General features: G+C 39.0%; 2 protein-coding genes across 3 annotated transcripts in view; both read left to right on the top strand.

Moving 5' to 3' along the window:
• Positions 1-3,600, top strand: part of LOC121372683 (protein-glucosylgalactosylhydroxylysine glucosidase-like) — a 120,868-nt gene extending 117,268 nt beyond the window's left edge. The window contains exons 8-9 of the mRNA XM_041499133.1: positions 1,140-1,271; positions 1,534-3,600. Coding sequence (XP_041355067.1) covers positions 1,140-1,271; positions 1,534-2,016 — 615 coding nt within the window. The 3' untranslated portion in view covers positions 2,017-3,600. The remainder of the gene's footprint in view (positions 1-1,139; positions 1,272-1,533) is intronic.
• The window catches only part of LOC121372684, a 43,194-nt gene extending 19,244 nt beyond the window's left edge, over positions 1-23,950 (top strand). The window contains exons 1-3 of one of the 2 annotated variants that reach the window (XM_041499134.1): positions 18,330-18,497; positions 20,422-20,658; positions 23,356-23,950. In XM_041499134.1, the coding sequence (XP_041355068.1) occupies positions 18,431-18,497; positions 20,422-20,658; positions 23,356-23,705 (654 nt within the window). In that variant the 5' untranslated portion in view covers positions 18,330-18,430 and the 3' untranslated portion in view covers positions 23,706-23,950. Of the gene's footprint in view, positions 1-18,329; positions 18,498-20,421; positions 20,659-23,355 lie in introns of those variants that run through there. The other variant, XM_041499135.1, reaches the window with a different exon arrangement.
• The last annotated feature ends 353 nt before the right edge of the window (positions 23,951-24,303 follow it).

Here is a 24,303-nt window from a genome sequence, read left to right on the forward strand (position 1 = left end):
AAGGCTGTGGTATGTGCTATCCTGTCTGTGGGATGGTGCATATAAAAGATCCCTTGCTGCTAAAGTAAAAAAAATAGCGGGTTTCCTCTCTAAGGCTATATTACTCATGTTTGACATCCAATAGCCGATGATTAATCAATTAATGTGATCTAGTGGCGTCGTTAAACAAAACAAACCTTTTTAGGTTTGCAGATCGATTTACCTATGTAAATATTTTTACGTAAATTAAAAACAAGACAAAAAGTTGATTTTTTTCTTCAATAAACCATGAAGTACTTATTAACACGCCTGTGCCAAAATACTGTGAAAGTAATATTGCTGGGGTGGTTTAGTTCTCTTTTCTGATAGGAATCATTTGCTGTTATTTGTTTGTTTGAGAATGTGTGGTTTTTCTTGTTGTTCTTCTTCTCTCTTTTTTTTCTTGTTATTTTGCTGTTTTCTTCTCTATTTAATGGTATGGTATGGTATGGTATGGTATGGTATGGTATGGTATGGTATGTTATGGTATACTCTGACGCCATATAACTGTAAATAAAATGTGTTGAGTGCGTCGTTAAATAAAAACATTTCTTCTGGTATGGTATGTTAGAACGAGGGGCGGGACGTAGCTCAGTGGTAAAGCGCTCGCTTGATGCGTGGTCTGTCTGGGATCGATCCCCGTCGGGAGGCCCATTAGGCTATTTCTCGTTCCAGCCAGTGCACCAAGACTGGTATATCAAAGGCCGAGGTACGTGCTATCCTGTCTGGGATGGTGCATATAAAAGATCCTTTGCTACTAATGGAGAAATGTAGGGTTCCTCTCTAAGATTATATGTCAAAATTACAAAATGTTTGACCTCCAATAGCCGATGATGAATAAATCAATGTTCCCTAGTAGTGTCGTTAAACAAAATAAACTTTAGACTTTTATTATCAATGTGTATGTAATCCTATCTTAATATCATGTCTAATCCTGTCTTAATATCATGATGCCTTTGATCGGGTGTATGATCAGTGTTGTTGGAACTATGCTACCCTCATCCCACCCCATCCACCATCCGCACCCGCACCCCAACCCTCACCATATACATATGCCAGAGATTTTAAAAATATGTTTGACATTGTGCCCTGCTGTATGGTTTTCCATGTTGTTTCTGCAGCTGACCGATGTGTTTGGTCCAGACACGGGCACGTGGAGTATGTACGCGCTCACTCGGCTGGAACTCGGGGAGGAGGCGCGGGCGGACAGGGACTTCCACATGATGCTGAGAAACATCAACGGACCCTTCAAGGTAAATGGCCAACCACGTCACCCAGTTGCTGTTTTTGAGAGAAACACAGACGAGTTATTAGATATTAAATAGAGTCGGACACGATTCTTTGGTGTCACTTCGCCATAGACGTTCTGAATTTTGTCTTTACGATATAATTATACACATTCTAAAGTAAGCCTGTTTTGGGGTGGGGGGGGTTAATCTTTCTATTTCTTTTCCATTTTCGTTCTTTTTAATCTTTTCCTTTTCTTTTTTTTTTTCCTCTTTTTAAAAAAAAAAGATATTCAGCGAGAAACCAGAAACGGGTCCTCAGGGAGTGCGGTGCGTGAATTTTATCACCGGTGCCGGCGGCTTGCTTCAGGGTGTCATCTTCGGCTATGGTGGACTTCGTCTTGACGCGGATCATCTGACGGTGAGTCCTCACCTTCTCCCCCAGACGAACCACTGGGCTATCCGCGGCCTCCACTACCGGGACTTCACGCTGGACCTGGAGGTCTTCCACACCGTCTTCAGAATCGTCGTCAGAGACGTCGCTGTCGCCGGGGGACGCATTTCGATTGTGGACAAGGACGACAGAGAAATACGAGTTGGGGAGTCTATTAGTAAAACACGGGCTCCTGTGAAGATTTCTGTATCAGATTCACCAAAAGATAAGGCCACATCCAAGGGAAGCGGTCTGTACTGCAAAGTGTGGCTGGCTTCCTTGATGTTTGTTTTACATATTGCCTTCCGTGTAAATGAAGTAGACCCACAAGCGTACTAGACGGGGGAGGGGGCGATGGGCTGCCCCCGTCTAACGTCCCCCCCCCCCCCCCCCCCCAGTGCTGGAGCAAATCCTTAAATCTTAAATTTGGGACAAAAACGATAGAGATATTCGGACAAAATGTACTAACCTGGGACTTTTTACGATGTATTCCCATCATGTTACCCTCAAAATTAGTTGCAACCCTCTACAGCTGTTTGGAAGTAATGCTAATACGAAAGAAATGTTATCCAGATTTAGGCATTTTCATTTATTTTAAAATCCAGCTTGCCCCTCTAGCGTGTCCTAATGTCTACATGCGTTCAAGACAGTGACTCGATATGGACGATGAACCTGGGGCCAGTTTCACAAAACATACGGCTGTGACTAGCAGTTGGTATTGGTTTATATGATGACAATTACATCATTACGGAAGATGGAGCATTTTAAGGACAATAGAAAATGAAATATGTATACTGCAAACTATATTATAGTCCTTCCCACAGGGAACGCCTTTTTTCATACAATGGAATTTACTACAAGTTATTTATTTCTGAGCCGATTATTTTGTAACTTGCACACAGAAATAGTTGGGGGGTTGGAGTTGTTTTGGGTTTTTTTTTCCAAAACACTTACTTTTCTTCTTGCGTCAAACCAAACTGAAATTATTTACAAAAAAAACTACATTTTTATAGGAGGATGGGACGAACTCTAGTTGTACAGTTAGCAGTAATATCAATTGTGGTTTAGTCGTAGATTTATGGTTACTTGTTATACTAGGCTTACGATGTTTTGTGAAATTGGGCCTCGAGGTTTACTTTAAGTACCTTAGTATGTTTCTAAAATGCATTCTGTTTCATGGTTTGGATGTGTGACAAATGCGAACACTCCAACTCATCATGAATACAGGCACGTACTTGTCTCCAAATAGTATTTGCAAACTTCCCATTGATGAGTGTAGAGCGTATTGACAAGCACTTGTCTCCAAATAAAATATGCAAATTGTCCATCTTGGAGTGTAGAGCGTAATGACAAGCATTTGTCTCCAAATAAAATTTGCAAATTGTCCATCTTGGAGTGTAGAACGTATTGACAGGCACTTACTTGTTTCCAAATACGATTTGCATTTTCGATTGTGGAATGTAGAACGTATTTGAAGGTGATTATACACCCAGGAATAAATTCTACGTGACTAGGTGAGAAAACCTAATTACTAAAACAAAACAAAATAAACCTACGTTCTAGTAACAAACAAAATACAATGTTGTAAATGAACAAAGCACCGTTCATACCTCAGGAGATGGGTCTTGTTTGCTGATTTGGGTTTTTCGGGTATCATTTGGGGATATTTTAAAGTATATATATTTTTTTTAAGTTAAGATTTGCAAATTAAAGTATACCATTCTTCTTACTGTAGTGTTTATGATAGTAACAACGGGAATAAAGACTAAAATGAAAGGAATAGCATATAGCACATGTACATTGTTTGATTACCAACTATTATATTCCACCATAGCAATTGGAATAATATTCTTTTGTTAATAAGCAGAAATGTTGAGAGTTACTTACGTGTATTGATAATAATGAAAATAAAACAAAAAGTATAATATATTTAGTATTAGTATTTACTTTATTATTGTTTATTGTTTATTTTGGAAAACTTTCAAGAGAAGATCAGAAGACTACCTTTCATTGAATTAAAATACAAGAATAAGAATTAACGGACAAGATTTTAGACTAGGTGTGGGAACACGGGCAATGGCTCCACACCCCATTTATTAAAGAAAGGAAATGGTTTATTTAACGACGCACTCAACACATTTTATTTACGGTTATATGGCGTCGGACATGTGGGTAAGGACCATACATTTATTGAGGGAGGAAACCTGCTGTCGCCACTAAATGGGCTACTCTTTTCGATAAGCAGCAATGGATCTTTTATATACAGCATCCTACAGACATGATAGTACACACCACGGCCTTTGTTGCACCAGTTGTGGAGCACTGGTTGGAACGAGAAATAGCTCAATGGGCCCGATTTATTGAAGTGCACTTGTAGTTTAAAGGCCCTTTTTCGAAGACCTATATTAATTACTGTACCCTGATATTTGTGTTACTGTCTACCACCCCCCACCCCCCACCCCCCACCCAGATACACCCGCTCGATAGTTTAAGCTAGATACGGCCATGTTAAGAATGTAGGACCAAAATTAGTGACTCAGTTTTATTCAAGCAAGTTTTTACCTTTGAATTTCCACAGGATTATAACTGATATTTGAAGAAATGCTAATAACCAATATAATAACGGCCTTGACTAACACCAACGGCTGTTATTGTTATGGTGAAGCGACCGCGGGATAAATATATTGATGGTGCGATTATTGTTAGTCGCTTCAGGAAACATACTGATGGTGCGATTACTGCCTTTAAAATATATAAACTCGTTAGTTTTAAAGTCAGTGTCAACCACTAACAATGAACCAGTGAGTGCAAATAGCTGATGTTGTGTGAACCGTCACAGCGGGGGTGAACCTACACGCATATAATGTTCAATGTTAACCCGTCGTCGGACACTATTATACTATTATGTTTTAATTTTTATGTATCCTTTTATGTGTGTGTGTGTGTGTGTGTATATATATATATATATATATATATACAGGGCGAAAACTGTGTCGCCTTTAAAATATGGTGACCACTTGCATTGTACACAATCGCGGATGAACAGTGAAGAACTTGAGGAACGCCTATTCATAGATAGTAAATAGGTTTTAAGTGTCTGAGAGTTCGAAGCGACACTGGCGCCCCAAAATCACATGCTGACAGATAGGCGGTTTAGCTCAGACAGTACCTTTGATTGGAACTAAAAGTAGGCCTAAATCCTCCATAACACATCTCTACCTGTCAATACCAGCGTTGGATTATCACTATTATGTGACTATGCGTCCCTCTTCTAGGGATGCCAACGCTGGACCTTTTCTCCAATCTTGAGGAGTGCTGGAACTGGACGGCACGACGGTTGGGCCGACGGTGGGGGCTTTGGGTGTGGGGGATGGGGTATTCCACCAGAAACTTCGGGGTAAGGCGTTTGGGCGTAGGCGGTTTCGGCCGTAGGGAGTGTTAGGGTTTGTCTGGGGGCCTGCCCCCTCCCTTCCCCTCTTTCTTTTCCCTACCCCCTTTGGTTACACCGACGTTACCAATACGACCAGTACCCCTCACCTTCTCCTAACCACTAATTGCAAGGCCTTCTGTGGCACTGGCTAAACCTCCACAACAAACCTTCTTTTCCCTTCCATCAAGGGCTAAAATTATATAATAATTAATTTTGAATTTAGACTGCCCGTTCAAAGTTATGTGCCAAAAATTATATTTTTTATTATTTTTATAATTACTTTTTAGAAACGCACAAACAATTTTTTTATTTAAACTCCCCCATTTATATTTAGAGTAATTATTCCAAATTGCCCTACAAGTTTCTGTCCCGAGACAGTTTTCCGGCTATCCAGAGACCGGCCTCGGGACAGACATGCTCGAAGCTCTAGTGGCATATGAGCATGTCCAAAACGTACTCGACTCGTAGGCCTAGATGAGTTACCGACTGTTGAAGCGTATAACTTTAATTATATTGTATAGCATGTGTGCTGGAAATTGTACAAGGGTGGGGATCTAGACTTTTTTTAGGTAGGTTGGGACAAGCACCACTGGAAAATATACTGGAAAATATGCGGGGAGTGATTAATTAGTTTTACTCAGACTTTCTCATAATTAATAAATTCAACATGCAAACAAAGATGTCGAAATTATAAAACAATACAGGGAACCTGTCTAAGCAGCCACCTGTAATCAGCGGTCTCCTGCTGTAAGCGGCCACATGAGCGACCCACACACCTATTACCCACCGAGTCCGACATCATAACTGTGTATCAATTAAGACTTTGTTACTGTGCGATTCATTTAACTGCTTCTAGGTAATCTAAGCTTGACATCGGCAGACTAGGACAGTACTTTGTATGGAGTAGTAAGTCAATGATAAGACAAGACGAACTTCTGAGACAATGAATTCCAAACGGTTAAATTAGTATTTTTCAGTTGCATTTTATTTTTGCGTATTTAATTTTTTTTAGATTAAAAAGTCTTCTCCCTCCTGTTAAAACCCTCTCTAATGTTTCAGAGAGAAGTGACTTCGTTCTATGATTTTGACCTCACGTTAATTATAATTTATATATATGTATATACACACATTGCCCCCATGGTCCCCGCTGGCTATGCCAGTGAAAGGGGCAATACATACAAGATACAAAGTTATTCTGTACCGGGCTGTTTCTCCAATTGATCCATGGAGACTCAGTCTTTTACATTTATTTTCCCCAAGTTACTTCAAATTGTGTATCAAGCCTGAACAAGAAAGGTAAAGATATATATACAGAACTTCACATACATTGTTTTCGCTTCCTATTTATTGCACGAGTTTATTTTGCGCAAGAATATATACCACGAGATCGCGTCTTTGGACACTTTGACCAACGGCTGGCATCACCCAGGCACAATACAGTGCCACCTGACAGTTTTTCAGCTAAAGGTAAAACGTACATTTTATTATTGTGTGCATAAGGTGAGATTTAAATAAAATACCTGTCTGTCTGCTGTCTGTTATAAGCAGCAATGGTCATCTAACCTACTGTCCTGTAATCAAACACGCATATCTTATGAGAGGAGACTCCATAGGCGGATATACAGGCCTGTAGGAACGTTTTGTCCTACTCTTATATAAATAAAGCTTGTTACATCCCCACCCTCAAATCTCCAGATGTCGTTCCTACGGGCCTGTATACCGATGACCTAACCACGACGCCACCGAGGCCGGTCAATGGTCATCTAACCTACTGTCCTGTAATCAAACACGCATATGTTATGAGAGGAGACTCCATAGGCGGATATACAGGCCTGTAGGAACGTTTTGTCCTACTCTTATATAAATAAAGCTTGTTACATCCCCACCCTCAAATCTCCAGATGTCGTTCCTACGGGCCTGTATACCGATGGCCTAACCACGACGCCACCGAGGCCGGTCAATGGTCATCTAACCTACTGTCCTGTAATCAAACACGCATATCTTATGAGAGGAGACTCCATAGGCGGATATACAGGCCTGTAGGAACGTTTTGTCCTACTCTTATATAAATAAAGCTTGTTATATCCCCACCCTCAAATCTCCAGATGCCGTTCCTACGGGCCTGTATACCGATGGCCTAACCACGACGCCACCGACGCCGGTCAATGGTCATCTAACCTACTGTCCTGTAATCAAACACGCATATCTTATGAGAGGAGACACCATAGGCGAATATACAGGCCTGTAGGAACGTTTTGTCCTACTCTTATATAAATAAAGCGTGTTACATCCCCACCCTCAAATCTCCAGATGTCGTTCCTACGGGCCTGTATACCGATGGCCTAACCACGACGCCACCGAGGCCGGTCAATGGTCATCTAACCTACTGTCCTGTAATCAAACACGCATATCTTATGAGAGGAGACTCCATAGGCGGATATACAGGCCTGTAGGAACGTTTTGTCCTACTCTTATATAAATAAAGCTTGTTACATCCCCACCCTCAAATCTCCAGATGCCGTTCCTACGGGCCTGTATACCGATGGCCTAACCACGACGCCACCGAGGCCGGTCAATGGTCATCTAACCTACTGTCCTGTAATCAAACACGCATATGTTATGAGAGGAGACTCCATAGGCGGATATACAGGCCTGTAGGAACGTTTTGTCCTACTCTTATATAAATAAAGCTTGTTACATCCCCACCCTCAAATCTCCAGATGCCGTTCCTACGGGCCTGTATACCGATGGCCTAACCACGACGCCACCGAGGCCGGTCAATGGTCATCTAACCTACTGTCCTGTAATCAAACACGCATATGTTATGAGAGGAGACTCCATAGGCGGATATACAGGCCTGTAGGAACGTTTTGTCCTACTCTTATATAAATAAAGCTTGTTACATCCCCAACCTCAAATCTCCAGATGTCGTTCCTACGGGCCTGGATCTACTATTGAATGGCGGATTCTAAAGCATTAGTGACTTGTTGGTTTTTTAAGCAAATCAGAAAAGAAATCTCACCCCAACGCCGAATTCGCGCTTGGACGAATTACCAATGTGTATCAAATCTAGTCTTAATATCATGATGCCTTTGATCGGGTGTGTGATCAGTTTCGTTGGAACTATGCTATCCTCATCCCATGCCATCCATCACCCCCAAACCCACCATATATATGCCCGAGAATTAAAATGTATGTATGTATGTATGTATGTATGTATGTATGTATGGATACATGCATGCATGCATGCATATGCAATTGGTGTATGGAATTGGTGTCATTCGGACGATATATTTCACTCAAGGCCAAGCACATACGAGGAAGTCGTCAACGATTCGTGCAGGTTGGCAGTAAACAAAAAAATACACCCCACCCAGTTTGTATAATATTATGAATTAACACGGTCGATGAGCAACTGTATCAAGCATGGAGAAAACCATTAAATCGTGTGTGGAGAACAGGACATCAAGTACATCAAAACAACTTACTAAAAACATGTTAACAATAGTTACATTAGGAACCAACTGTAAGTTGAGATAGAAATAAGATAATAGGCATGTTGTTTGCACAACTTTTCAGAGGCCAGGCAAAGACTGATTTTAAAAAAGGGTTGATTCATCTATAGAAGAAAAGAAAAAGTATTTTGAAACGAAACCCCACAAAACCCCCACAAAACCCCCACAAATAAAACCCAACTATTTTTGTGTGCAATTTAGAAAACAGTTGGCTCAGAAATAAATAACTTGTAGTACAAATACCATAGTAAGAAAACGGCGTTCCCTTTGGGAAGGACTATACTACGTTTTATTCTTTCGGAAAAAAGGGGGGTATATGGAATTGGTTTCGCTAAATGTTTTAATGCTACATGTAGTGTATATCATTGTCAGGGCAAACTTCTTTTAAGACCCCTCCCCCAGTACCTTTCCATCACATTCGCCTACGTTTCGCATATGTCAACTAATACCGGGAGGGGGGTGGGATGGGGTGGGTATTAGCAACAGTAGATAAGGAAAGTTAAACTTTGTTTAGTTTAACGATATCACTAGATCACATTGTTTTAGTAATCATCGGCTATTGGATGTCAAACATTTGGTAATTGTGACATATAGAGGAACCCCGCTACATTTTTCATTAGTAGCATGGGATCATCATATATTATATGCACCATCCCACAGACAGGATAGCACATATTACGGCATTTAATATACCAGTCGTGGTGCACTGGTTTGAACGACAGAAGATAAGGAAACCACGTTAGTTAGTGTCAAATTAAATCGAGTCAAGGAGAACATAACATATATTACGTACTGAATCAGGGAAAACCGACAGAACAAAATTTAACAAAGTGAAGTTGGTTTCTTCACAAGTTCTTTGTCCTTTTTTGGTATTTTCTTGTTTGTTTCTTTGTTTGTTTGGTTGTTTGTTTATAAAACGTATAACAACAGGCAACTGCTAAAGCTTATCATGGTTGGACCGTTGTCCATCGTGCATATGACTAGTAAACTGGTTTCATATATCGCATTATATTAGACATAAAAATATATCATGGTTGAAAATTTCATTATACGAGTATATTTCAAAATAATTTAGTTGATATCCAACATTACAAATATATTTAGTTCAATACCAATATATAACTTCTGTTAGAAATAATCAATACTTATTTTCTATCACTTTTTAAAGGTCCACGTTTATCGAAAACGTAATTCACTATTGTTTGGTATCTACGTATACCTTTTACAATATATATGAAGTATCAATAAAATACATTTTAAAAACTTTACCCGTTTTTAATATATTCGCAATAAAAAGTCGCGTTTTTCCCATCGCATTAACTATTGTCGTGTTAACCATGATAGAGCCAACAAATCACACATTTTACATTTAATATCTATCCAGTATTTGTTTTCTTTATGTACACATAAATATCAATGAACAAAATGTTTTAATTAACGACGCATTCAACACATTTTATTTACGGTTATATGGCGTCGGACATATAGTTATGGACCACACAGATATTGAGAGAGGAAACCGGCTGTCGCCACTTCATGGGCTACTCTTTTCGATTAGCAGGATAATACATACCACGGCCTTTGTTACACCAGTCATAGAGCACTGGCTGGAACGATAAATAGCCCAACGGGGCCACCAATGGGGATCGGTCCTAAACTGACCGCCCATCAAGCGATATATCAATGAAAGCAAACATCAACCTGTACATATTTACAGAAAGTCCATCACCTACAATGTAGGAACAAATCCATAGTTGACATTTTCTGTGACAATCGAATATGACATTTATAATCGATCATCACATAGGTAGAAAGTAAAAATGTGTTAACTTTGACATACAGTCTTAGAGAGGCAACCTTCTGTAGGTAGAGCCTAATTAATCAAGTTTCCATTATAATCGATCATCACATTGGTAGAAAGTAAAAATGTGTTAACTTTGACATACAGTCTTAGAGAGGCAACCTTCTGTAGGTAGAGCCTAATTAATCAAGTTTCCATTATAATCGATCATCACATAGGTAGAAAGTAAAAATGTGTTAACTTTGACATACAGTCTTAGAGAGGCAACCTTCTGTAGGTAGAGCCTAATTAATCAAGTTTCCATTATAATCGATCATCACATTGGTAGAAAGTAAAAATGTGTTAACTTTGACATACAGTCTTAGAGAGGCAACCTTCTGTAGGTAGAGCCTAATTAATCAAGTTTCCATTATAATCGATCATTCGAACAACACTATATTTTCCAGGACCCAGCCACTTGTTGACATTCCAAAATGGCTGTATCACATCATGATCATGATGGTGATGTGGCTAACACTCGGTGTCATCAATTCTGCAATCCTCACAGTCTCGAATGACCCGTCGTGATAACAACACATCGTCATGGTGACCACCGTTGTTATACTAAAGCCCGGTCACTTCTTCAAGTACTGCTGTCTGCTGCTGGCTCTGCTGCTCGGATGACCCGTCGTGATAGCAACACATCGTCATGGTGACCACCGTTGTTATACTAAAGCCCGGTCACTTCTTCAAGTACTGCTGTCTGCTGCTGGCTCTGCTGCTCGGATGACCCGTCGTCATAGCAACACATCGTCATGGTGACCACCGTTGTTATACTAAAGCCCGGTCACTTCTTCAAGTACTGCTGTCTGCTGCTGGCTCTGCTGCTCGGATGACCCGTCGTCATAGCAACACATCGTCATGGTGACCACCGTTGTTATACTAAAGCCCGGTCACTTCTTCAAGTACTGGGTTCTGCTGCTGGCTCTGCTGCTCGGATGACCCATCGTCATAGCAACACGTCGTCATGGTGACCACCGTTGTTATACTAAAGCCCGGTCACTTCTTCAAGTACTGCTGTCTGCTGCTGGCTCTGCTGCTCGGATGACCCGTCGTCATAGCAACACGTCGTTATGGTGACCACCCTTGTTATACTAAAGCCCGGTCACTTCTTCAAGTACTGCTGCCTGCTGCTGGCTCTGCTCCTCACCCTGGAGTTTCAGTAAAGAATTGCAATTGAATTATCACCCACTAGCCGATACATATAGTTTGTGTTCGGGTGTAATTAATTATTCATTCAGTTTCAGTAAAGAGTTGCAATTGAATTGCTACCCACTAGCCGAAACATATTTAATAGATGTTCTACGAAACGCGGCGCTTCTAATGATACCAAAATAAACACACCCAGACCAAGATACTTGTAATTTTCACCGATACAATTGGATCCTTATAATATTGCACAATGCAAGCATGACTGCAAATCGATTCATTAATAATAGTCATTTTTAGACTGTCAACAATTAAATGCAATGAGCAACTTGTGCACACGTATATGTATGCAGATATCAATTTAATTATTTATTTACTTGTTTGTTCTTTTCTTTCGTTCTTTATTTCTTCATTTATAAATTTTAAAAAAATAATCATTTATTTTAATTTGTGGATGGTATTAAATGGTATACGTTCTACAAACAATAAAAAAAAAAAAAAAAAGTAATAGTGATCAAACAGTTTGCAATTACTAATTATGGCTTGTTTCAATAATATAACAAAATATATGTGTTATGCATTGATACAATAATTATACCTATGGTTATGGGTACCTTTTCGTCAATAATCCAAATTTAAGAATAATAAATCTGGTTTTGGAAACTGATTCCCTCCCTGCAGTATACATACGTTTATAAATGTTTTAAATAATTTAATAAATACTTGTAATCCAAAATTATTCATTATGTCTTTTAATGAATTAAATAGGTATGGTTGTAAAATAAAGTGCATAACTTCATGGTGGTAACATCATTTCATTATTTGTGTAGATTTGTGGAAATGTAATCGTGATTGTAATCATGATTGCTAGACAATGTATTCGCAATCGTAATCGATTACTTTGAATTATCTTGTAGATAGATAGATAACTTGTTTAACGTGCCCATATACCACTAGGGTTTCGAACACGCCCATCCAGAGTCCGACCTCCGATAAGATCGGTGGCCTGACTCGGGATGGGAGGGGGGGGGGGGGGATAGAGTTGAAAATGGGCAGAATTTTGAAAATAGCAATTAGTAAATAAGTTAATAGAATTTTTAAAAAGAGAGAAAAGTTACAAGCCAAAAATAAAAAGAACTGACTGCTCGGCCGAATATTTATATAATTTGGAGCATTTTAGAAGGACAGTCCAAAAATAAATATGAGAAAGAAGAGAGGATCGGACTAATTAATAATATTTAAAAAAAAAGAAAAAAAAAAAGTTATTTCGACATAAAATGTTTAACGGAGGTCTAAAAGTTTAACAGTCCGATCTATATGGTCCAGGCCCGGGGAGGAGGGGGGGGGGGGCGAATTTAAGGTGGGCGGAATTTTGTAATACGAATTTAGTTGTTAGGTCGAAATGAGCTAATTTCATACTACTTATGTCTGGACAAAAAATTAAGTCCAAAAAATAAAATTAGAGTGCTCGACTGAAAGGCTTTTAAGGTGATTTGAGCATTTTAGACGGGCTGCCAAAATAAAGTGCGTCGGACTGTTTACAAAAAAATAAATAAATAAAATAAAATAATAAAATGAAATAAAATTGTGAATGCCGGCCAGAAATTTTAAAGTCCGACTAAGCCCTTGGAACGGTTGGCGACTATGGGGACGAGATGAAGTGCTTCGCGTTTCCTCCACCGGTGGGTTAGCAAGATCTTGGCTAGCTCGACGTAACGGGCGCCGGCGATGAGCTTCAGGACTCTATGGACGGTGTTGTTGTCCATTTCTCTGAAGAGAACTCCTTGTCTGTAGAGTCCATCCCGGCGCGACGTCACCACACGTCCAAACGTCCCGTCCCCTAGCTCAATGTCGTGGATCCCGACCTCAGAGCCGTCTGAGAAGCGCTTATAGGTAGCACTATACCAATTAATTTCCGGCTGGGTCGAAGTTCGAGGTGCAGGGAACTTTTGATAGAGAAGTTAACACCACAAGTCCTGTGATTGGTTATAAATGTGAGTGTGTTGGTTGTAAAAAAAATTAGTTTCATCTGGGCTAAAAATATAGTCAATTTTAATTCATCTAGTACCACTGTGTCAAGCAGCCTTGTGCTTGGAACATGTATGGGGTACATGTAAAAAAAAGTACTAAAATTTTGTGCGAAACTAGGGGTGTTGTAAAAACATCTGGTTATACCGAATATGAGCCATGAAAGGTACCATTTTCTGCAGTTACTACTTTGAGGTAGGGGTTGTAGTACTGATATTTATGGGTCATAGTTTGGTTGATATATTGCATATAGTGTTTTTAAACACAAACGTTAACATGGTCGCCTATGGGATTTGAATTGGTATAGTCCAACCTGAAGGATCCTTCGACGACGCCTCCCGGCAGTGAGGCCGTGTGTGGTGTATCCCCGACTAAGTACTTCGAGTACTGGCCCTTTATCTTCGACACTGCGAGACTCCAGGCGGCGAAGTTCCTGCCTCGGAGGAGTGGCGGCCTTCCGTTTCGCAACACCAACATCCAGCTTGGTCGCTGCGGAGTCCCCCGGGGGTGGGGGTCTCGACGCGGACACAAGCGGAGGGGTTGGAACGCAAGACGCCGGCCGTGGAGTCTCGCATATGGCGGTGTCCAACACTGGCGTCGACTCGTCGAGTTGGTCAGTCTGCGTTGAAACAGCTGGCTTGTCAAGTCGTCGGGGTGGGGGCGGCGACGCAGACGGGACCGCCTTTGGCGGTTGAGCCGCCAGCTTTGTTCCCCCTGTGCCGCCCCTGGCGCACGTTTCCTCCTCGTTCCTCTTCCCTTCCTCTTCTGAGTGACCGCGTCGCCATACACCAAAGTCACAGTTGCCCGTGACCCGATGTAAGCGACGCGGTACTCCAACAGCTTCTTGTAACTAACAAGCAGTCCCCCCAGGTTGGGTGGGTGCAAGTCGAGAGCACATGAATATACGTCCAGCTTCATCGCGTGTTGTCAGAGAAGTGTATTATCTTGTAATCGTAATCGTGACATTCTAAAGTAATCGTAATCGTAATCGATTACTTTGGTCAAGTAATCGCCCCATCTCTGCTTTACATATTCATTCAGTTTCAGTAAAGAATTGCAATTGAATTGCCACCCACTAGCCTATACATATAGTTTGTGTCCGGGTGTCGTTTAATATTCATTCAGTTTCAGTAAAGAATTGCAATTGAATTGCCACCCACTAGCCTATACGTATAGTTTGTGTCCGGGTATCGTTAAATATTCATTCAGTTTCAGTAAAGAATTGCAATTGAATTGCCACCCACTAGCCGATACTTATAGTTTGTGTCCGGGTGTCGTTAAATATTCATTCAGTTTCAGTAAAGAATTGCAATAGAATTGCCACCCACTAGCCGATACATATAGTTTGTGTCCGGGTGTCGTTTAATATTCATTTAGTTTCAGTAAAGAATTGCAATTGAATTGCCACCCACTAGCCGATACATATAGTTTGTGTCCGGGTGTCGTTTAATATTCATTCAGTTTCAGTAAAGAATTGCAATAGAATTGCCACCCACTAGCCTATACATATAGTTTGTGTCCGGGTGTCGTTTAATATTCATTCAGTTTCAGTAAACAATTGCAATTGAATTGCCACCCACTAGCCGATACATATAGTTTGTGTCCGGGTGTCGTTTAATATTCATTCAGTTTCAGTAAAGAATTGCAATTGAATTGCCACCCACTAGCCGATACATATAGTTTGTGTCCGGGTGTCGTTTAATATTCATTCAGTTTCAGTAAAGAATTGCAATTGAATTGCCACCCACTAGCCGATACATATAGTTTGTGACCGGGTGTCGTTAAATATTCATTCAGTTTCAGTAAAGAATTGCAATTGAATTGCCACCCACTAGCCGATACATATAGTTTGTGTCCGGGTGTCGTTAAATATTCATTCAGTTTCAGTAAAGAATTGCAATTGAATTGCCACCCACTAGCCGAAACATATAGTTTGTGTCCGGGTGCCGTTAAATATTCATTCAGTTTCAGTAAAGAATTGCATTGTGAATTGCCACCCACTAGCCTATACGTATAGTTTGTGTCCGGGTGTCGTTAAATATTCATTCAGTTTCAGTAAAAGAATTGCAATTGAATTGCCACCCACTAGCCGATACATATAGTTTGTGTCCGGGTGTCGTTTAATATTCATTCAGTTTCAGTAAAGAATTGCAATTGAATTGCCACCCACTAGCCGATACATACAGTTTGTGTCCGGGTGTCGTTTAATATGCATTCAGTTTCAGTAAAGAATTGCAAATGAATTGCCACCCACTAGCCGATACATACAGTTTGTGTCCGGGTGTCGTTAAATATTCATTCAGTTTCAGTAAAAAATTTGCAATTGAATTGCCACCCACTAGCCGATACATATAGTTTGTGTCCGGGTGTCGTTAAATATTCATTCAGTGGTCCACCATTTCATTTCAACTTATTTTAGTGCTTATATCCAATTAAGGTTCAAGCACGCTGTCCTGGGCAAACACATCAACTGTCTGGGCTGTCTGTCCAAGATAGTGGGTTAGTTGTTAATTGGTAGTGGTTAGTGCGATAGAAGAGGGTGTAGTGGCCTTACACCTACCTATTGAGTTGTTAAAACTCGCTCTGGGTGGGAGCCGGTACCGGGGTGCGAACTCTGTACCTACCAGCCTTATGTCGGATGGCTGAACCACGACACCACCGAGGACGATATTGGTCCTCCCAACTGCGACCCCCACCCCCATTAAATTAGTATTTGTTGACAGATGCGGGTAATTTCCTGATTTAATTTCAACACATCAGTAAACATGAAGATTTCAATCCTGACTAATGAAGTTTTTAAAGATTATTTTTCTTGTCTGAAGACGGTCAGTGATGTGTCAGTAGCAAAAGCTAAAGAACATAATTTATCATTTGAATGTAAACTTAAAATGTTTGAATCAATGGTTCTTCCTATCTTATTGTATGGTTGTGAAGTCTGGGGTTACGGAAAAAACGATATTTGTAATTCTGTTCAAATAAAATTCTTCCGACACATATTACCCGTCAAAAAATCCACCCCAATTTTTATGTTATACGGTGAATTAGGGAAGATGCCATTGGAATTAAATATTCATAGAAGAATGGTTTGTTATTGGGGACGTATTATTTTAGGAAAACAATCGAAACTATCTTTTTTAATTTAAAAATCCATGTTGACAGATTATAAAGTTAATGGTAATAGGTATGATTGGATTATTCGTACGCACGGAAAAAATATTTTTTAGGAAATAAAATGAAAATTAACCTAGTACAAATATTACAACGATCAGAAACACGTTTAATATACAGCCACTAATATTCTAAACAAGAAAATATATTTAATATATAAGTTTAATCGTAGAAACATTTTATTAGTCGATAACATCTTTAAAAATTACAGCAAACTCAGGAATGTCCCTTTAAAGAAAAACCTATTTTCGAAAAATACCTTAATATAATTGCTGAAATATTATGGTCCAGTGTCATAAAATTTAGAACTTAAATCACTATCTACCTGTAGAAACTGGAAGATGGAATCATATTTTATTTGAAGATAGATTATGTCCTTTATGTGATGAAACGGATATCGGAGATGAATACCATTACTTGTTTGTGTGCAAGTTTTTTGATAAATCTCGAAAATAATTTTTACAGCCCTATTACTATAAAAAAAAAAAAACAAGTACTTACAAATTCAAAGAATTAAAGGGACATTCCCGAGTTTACTGCACTTTTTAAGATGTTATCGACTAAAAGAGATTTTTTAACGATTGTAATTACATATCAAATATATTTTTCTGCATACAATATTAGTAGCTGTATATTAAACGTGTTTCAGATCGTTCTAATATTTGTACTAGGTTAAATTTCATCTTATTTCCTAAAATATTGTTTTTTCGTACGTACGAAATTATTTGAAGACAAAATCCAGTTTAGGCTTCTTACAAATATTAAGGCGACCAGAAACACATTGATTATACAGACACTGATATTCTAAACAAGAAAATATATTTAATATGTAAGTTTAATCGTAGAAATATTTTATTAGTCAGAAACATCTTACAATGCAGAAAACCAGGCAATGTCCCTTTAATGAACAGTAACAAAATAAGTGTATTAAAAAAAACTAGCAAAATTTATAAATATAATTTGCAAGGTTTTTAAAAACCCAAGAAATTAAACTAGTCAACAACTCTATTCTTTAGCTACTACTACTATTACTAACATTAAACTGTTAATATTATTTATATAAATATATATCATGCATCTATGACAAAACATGTATATTATTTCTATGTATGGCTACCATTGTAAATATGTATTACACACTATTTATATATTTCATCCTGTAAACCATCTTGTCAAATGTATGTAATTTATTATGCATGTTCCTCTAATGCCGTTGTGTAACGACCTGAGTGTAATAATGTTTTTTTCTGTTTTGTGCAAACCGGATACGATGACGCTATTGTCATGCTTTGTTAGCTTAAAATTAAGTTAACTATTTCCTTTCCATCAAACAACACACGTGGGTGTTTTTATTGTTCACTTTCACAAACATAAAGGCAATAAACTTACGTCACGAAGTGCGATGAGTTCATTTTTTCTTCTTGCTTTTCACTATCTATTTTTTTTTAATTAGTGTTGCTAAATAGATTACGGTTACCGACAAAACAGTTCATTGGACATTTTGCTGTTATGTCATATTTTTGTGTCCGGGTCCGGAATCTTTCGAACTGTGTATAAAAAGGGATGCCCTGTCGTTTATTTTTAATAATCTTTTGCGAGATTTAACATTTTCAAACTCCGCCTATGAAGATGGATGTTTTTAGAAGTTGCGCCGTGTGTCTTTGTCTGATAGGATGTGCCATGGCCGTTAGTAAGTGTCTTGCGTTTTCTTTAATTTGTTTCTTTGGTTTTTTCTAGCCTGAGTTTTTGTGATGTACTTTAATATATATTTCTATTTGTGACTCTTTGTTTTGTATTATTTATTTATTTTTGTATTTTTTTGTATTTTTCTTTTTATGTTTGTTTTTGAGTTGGGTAAGCTCCCAGGTTTTTTTTGGCGGAACATAATAAAATCTCTCAAGAACATATAATAAAAGTATTCTGTGGTTCTTACCTTAAAAATAACAATAATATCTCGTGCCTATTTAATTTGTCCATGAGAACAAAATTGTAGTGTATGAAAACATGAATGTAGGTTACGAGCTGAGAGAGAGTTTCTCGTATGGTCCGTTTGATTCAAAAGGAAACCTATGAATTGGCATATAACTTCGTAAGGAATAAAGTTAAAATTCATATAAAACAATATTATCAACTTTTAAACGCATACCAACTCAAAAAAACAAAAAACAACAACATTCAGTTTCTTTACAAATTACCAGTATAATATATAGATTAAATTTCATTTTAACACGGCTAAAGACAAAATGCTAGAACAGCCAAGGTATGCAGCTTCGCTTGCATTGTCAGTGAAATAATCCATAGATACTAAAGGTTGAGCTGTGTGTGATTTATCTGGCTGTTCCATCAGTTGTTTTCATGCCTCTATCAAAACAAAGAATGAATGAATGAATGAATGTTTAACGACACCCCAGCACAAAAAATACATCGGCTATTGGGTGTCAAACTATGGTAATGCAAACAATTAAAGTGATGATGAACATCAATATAAAAATTCAAGATTTAAACAAAAACACAATGTAAATAACGGTGCAAAAACACATAATATCACAGATAGAAAGAAAGAAATGTTTTATTTAACGACGCACTCAACACATTTTATTTACGGTTATATGGCGTCAGACATATGGTTAAGGACCACACAGATTTTGAGAGGAAACCCGCTGTCGCCACTACAGGGGCTACTCTTCCGATTAGCAGCAAGGTATCTTTTATTTGCGCTTCCCACAGGCAGGATAGCACAAACCATGGCCTTTGTTGAACCAGTTATGGATCACTGGTCGGTGCAAGTGGTTTACACCTACCCATTGAGCCTTGCGGAGCACTCACTCAGGGTTTGGAGTCGGTATCTGGATTAAAAATCCCATGCCTCGACTGGGATCCGAACCGAGTACCTACCAGCCTGTAGACCGATGGCCTACCACGACGCCACCGAGGCCGGTATCACAGATAGGTACTGACTTTCACTTAAAACTTCAATTTTGTGCTGTATTGGCCATTCTCAAGGAGAATGTTACACCCCTGCACCACGGTGAGGTTACAGCACGCGCAGAGGTATCAAAAAAAGAAGATTTAACCTATTTAATTTGATGGTCATTTTTAAAGAACCTTTTTGTATTTACACTGAACCTTTTTTATTTATTTTTATTTGAGTTGGTACAGGTTTACAATTTAATCATATGTTTTTATTTTTTTACAAATAACTTATTCATTATAAAGTAGATTTGTGTAGGAATAGGATGCATTTCGTGGGGGAAGGGGGGGGGGGGGGGTTAAAATGTGTATGCAACAAGTTTCTTGTGGTTACAAGAATGACACAGTATCTTCTTGGAATAACGGGGTTTTGTTGTGACATGTTAAAATCGTCTAACAGCAAAATGTTTTCTCGTAAGAATAACATAAATTATTTATTAGAACAGCATACGTTTCTTGTGAGAATATAATCGTTTTGGATATAGGATAAGTATTCTATGGGAACAACGTAATATTATTTTTGTAATGTGAAAAATTAAAAAATATATAAACATATTTGTATGTGGGAAGATGGTTTTATTTCGTATTCCATATTATTAGAGATCGACAAGTCATTGTTTTGCTCTCTTTTGTTAACATTACAGCGTACGACATGGAGATAAACCTGTCAACAGGGGTGGTGACCGGTTCCGACTCCTCTATCTCGTGGTTCACCAGCCTAGTGGGTTCCAGTATCATCCCCTGCAGTAAACGTGGGGTGCTCAAGCTGACGTTTAACTCTGCTGGACTCGCCAAGAGGAAAGTGCGAATCGACATGACGTTCTCCAATCCCAAGAAATTCTCCTTCAATATCGGAGACTCCAGAACTAATAATGCTTGGGGTAAGCTCTCAGTCAAACATTTAAGCAAAAAGTGTGTATGCGTCATATGAAATTTTGCTGCCGTTGTTAAGATATTTGCGATTAAATATCAATTTAATGACTACAAATTTAAGGACAAACAGAGACTCTGATATTTTGAAGAAGAAAAATATAGTCTCAGAAAAAGATATGTTTTTGCTCCAGTAACTCGGTAACATTTCCTTCCGATCACTATAGTTTCGAATCCACAATTTATACTTTTTGATTCCAACATTTCTATAAACGCAAAGACCGATTTAATCAATATTCTAATTCTCTGATAATCTCCACCATTGATAATATTCTAATTCGCTGATAAACTCCACCATTGATAATATTCTAATTCGCTGATAAACTCCACCATTGATAATATTCTAATTCGCTGATAAACTCCACCATTGGTAATATTCTAATTCGCTGATAAACTCCACCATTGATAAAACCATTTTTGTAAAATTAGTAGTATGATATCAATCTAAAGAATAGAAAAAAAGATTTATACGATCACACTCACTTCATCCCTTAGCAGTTACTGTGATATAGGTATTTGCGGTTGATTTGTCGCCCCTTTACTCAAAACATTAAATATTCAAAAATAAATTTAATTCTTCATTATCACGTATGGCGTGGGTTTTTTTTACATCTTCAGAAAAATAAATAAATAAAAGCCCAGGCAACCTTTCTTCAACATGTGGGCCATTTGCGCCAGTCCCGTTGTTTGCATGTTTTCGTTTGAGTGAACCTAGCTTCACTGCATGACATATACTGACACACAATGAAAACGCAAAAACAACTTTTCATTGCAAATAACGACAAACTATTAATAAATTGATGGATAATGTAATATGACATTAATGACTGGTATTCATGAGATACATTCACATGGAAACATGGCCAGTTATCATCAGTAATCGAGTTGCATTCGTAATCGAAAAGTTCAACAACACACCCCCCCCCCCCCCCCCCCATATCAAGGTCAGTATCTGGTGTGTCCACCATTGGCCCGTGAGCATGCGTGAAGACGACGGGGAAAAGGATTGGCACAAACATCTCAAATAAGCCACAGGAATGTTCCTCCACTCTTCTTGCAACGCCTGTGCAAGCTCAGCGACGTTACGCGGTGGTGGCTGGCGGTGACGTACACGACGTCCTAACTCATCCCACATGTGTTCAATTGGGTTCAAATCCGGTGAAACGGCGGGCCAGTTCATAACGGTGATACCGGCTTGTTGCAGGAATGCCTGGGTAATTCTTGAAGTATGTGGACTGGCAATGTCTTGTTGAAACAGAAGGGGACCTCCTGGTCTTCGGTGGCTGAAGAACTGGTCTTAGAATAACGTCAACATAACGCTGGGCTGTAAGGTCATCGTGGACAATGATGAGATCACTCTTGAAATCACAGTTGATTGCCCCCCCCCCCCCCCCCCCCATACCATCAGACAACCGCCGCCAAACCGATCACGTTCCCTCACACATCCGTCAGCGTACCGTTCATGGAGTCTCCTGTACACACGTGCTCTTCCATTGGCAAAAGAAACAGAGAAACGGAACTCATCTGAGAAAACAATGCTCCGGTAAAAGGCTGGTGGATGATTACCATTCTGGAGAGCAAACTGTAGTCTCGCAGCACGATGTCGCGGTGTCATGATGTTACCGTTGTATGGGCGTCTGCATCTGAGTCCAGCCGTTCGAGTCGACGGATGACCGTCATCGGATGGATAGGCTTTCCCTGACGTCCTATCGTGTTGCTTGCTGTCATCGTCGCAGTTCTGAACCGGTCACGGAGGTGGTGTCGTCGAATCTGCCGATCCTGGCGTGGGGTCGTAACGGGACGTTGACCAGGTCGAGGTCGATCACGGACACTCCCGGTCTGTTGATGACGTTCAAAAAGTCGTTCAATAGTTGATGGATGGACTCTGAAGGTCCTAGCAACTTGGCTTTGCGAAGTCCCCCTTGAGCCATGCCCAACGCTCGCTCTCTTTGTTCTCCGAATCGTGGCATTCTTAATGTAACGAGGAATATGACACCGTTACGTGACTTTTGATGTGTCCACATACTGGCATTTCACGTGCATTGCATGCAGCATGATTGAGCATGTAGTGAACGCATTTCACACCATTTTGTGTGTTTCTGCTATTGTATGTGTAACGAGAACAAAACCAGGATTAAAACCCAGACAAAAGTACCAATCAATGGCTTCCTCTCATAAATTGTTATTTTAAGTCCAATAAATATATTTTTCATTAATCACAACAAAATATTGAAAAAAAACTGTTTTGTGTTTTCATTGTGTGTCAGTATATATTCATATGGCAACATAATACAGTTTACTGCTAAGGTGTACCCGGGGTACTGAAGGGCAAAACTATATATATATATATATATATATATATATATATATATATATATATATATATATATATATATATAAACTATATGCGTTTAAATTTATTTTAAACTTTTATCCCTTTTTTAGGATATGTAAGAAATAGAATAACTACATTCGTGTCACTTAGATACAAATTATCTTAATACTCGTTGTTTAAAAACGTATCTAATTCACCTTCGCTCGTTTGATACATTTTAAAACAACTCGTTCTAAGATAAATGGTATCTAACGGCCAGTCACGCATTATTCACTATGTAATATGTAATGTTAGTGGTTACTATTCGCTGTAGGCGGTGACTCGGGAACCCAGAGCCGAGACGCCGAGATCCATTCCTACAACCAGGGCATGTACGTGTACAGCAACGACCACCACTCGCCGAAAGCCCACAAGTACGTGACATCGACGTACAAGACCAGCCTGCAGTTCATCATCACCGACGGCATCGTCACCTGGAACAACGGCGAAGGCTACTTCAACTCCATCATCAAAAACGACCTGTTCGCGCTGAAAGGCCAGTCTGACAACGAGGGCAGCGTCAACTACGACATCTATCTGGCGATGAATCGAGTTATTTACGGTGGACGCAGGGGCAGTGGCTTGTGTAGTGTTGGAATCAAGTGGCTCGAGGGATTTTCCTAATTTAAATAAGCTGATGAAATAAGAATAACAGCCTCTAACAATTAACAGTTCTGTAGAATGCTTATATTGTATGTGTATCGCTATACAGACAAACCTGCGTGTTAAATAAAACCCAAAAGAAAACAATTATAACTGGCGTTATAAGCTATAGACAACTTGGTTTGGAAAGTATAGTATTGTAGTATTAATTATGTGTGTCATTTTCTCTTTTCCGATTATTTTGCAATACAAATTGTTTTGATGACTTTTGATTGTTGCGTTAATAATGTTATATAATTGAAATATTTTTAAAAGTTTAAGTATTAATGAGTAGTGAAAATGCAGTTAAAATATGTTAAAATGTAGTTGCAGTTTACTAGTATATAAATATTGTTTAAACTGCAGTTAACGTATGATGTTGAAAATGCAGTTATAGTTGGTGGTCGAATTCAAGGCCGCAGAGTGTATTTGAAATTGGGGACCATTGTCAGTTGGTGGCTCGGGGAATTGAAAATTAAAGGTTTTAACCTGTTATGGAGTTTGAAAATCGGATTTCAGATGTTCAAACATGGCATTTCCAGCCTTCTGGGCGCACAATAACGGGGGAAAGTGGTGTTTT

This window comes from Gigantopelta aegis, chromosome 4 (assembly GCF_016097555.1).
Source record: "Gigantopelta aegis isolate Gae_Host chromosome 4, Gae_host_genome, whole genome shotgun sequence".
Lineage (NCBI taxonomy): Eukaryota > Metazoa > Mollusca > Gastropoda > Neomphalida > Peltospiridae > Gigantopelta > Gigantopelta aegis.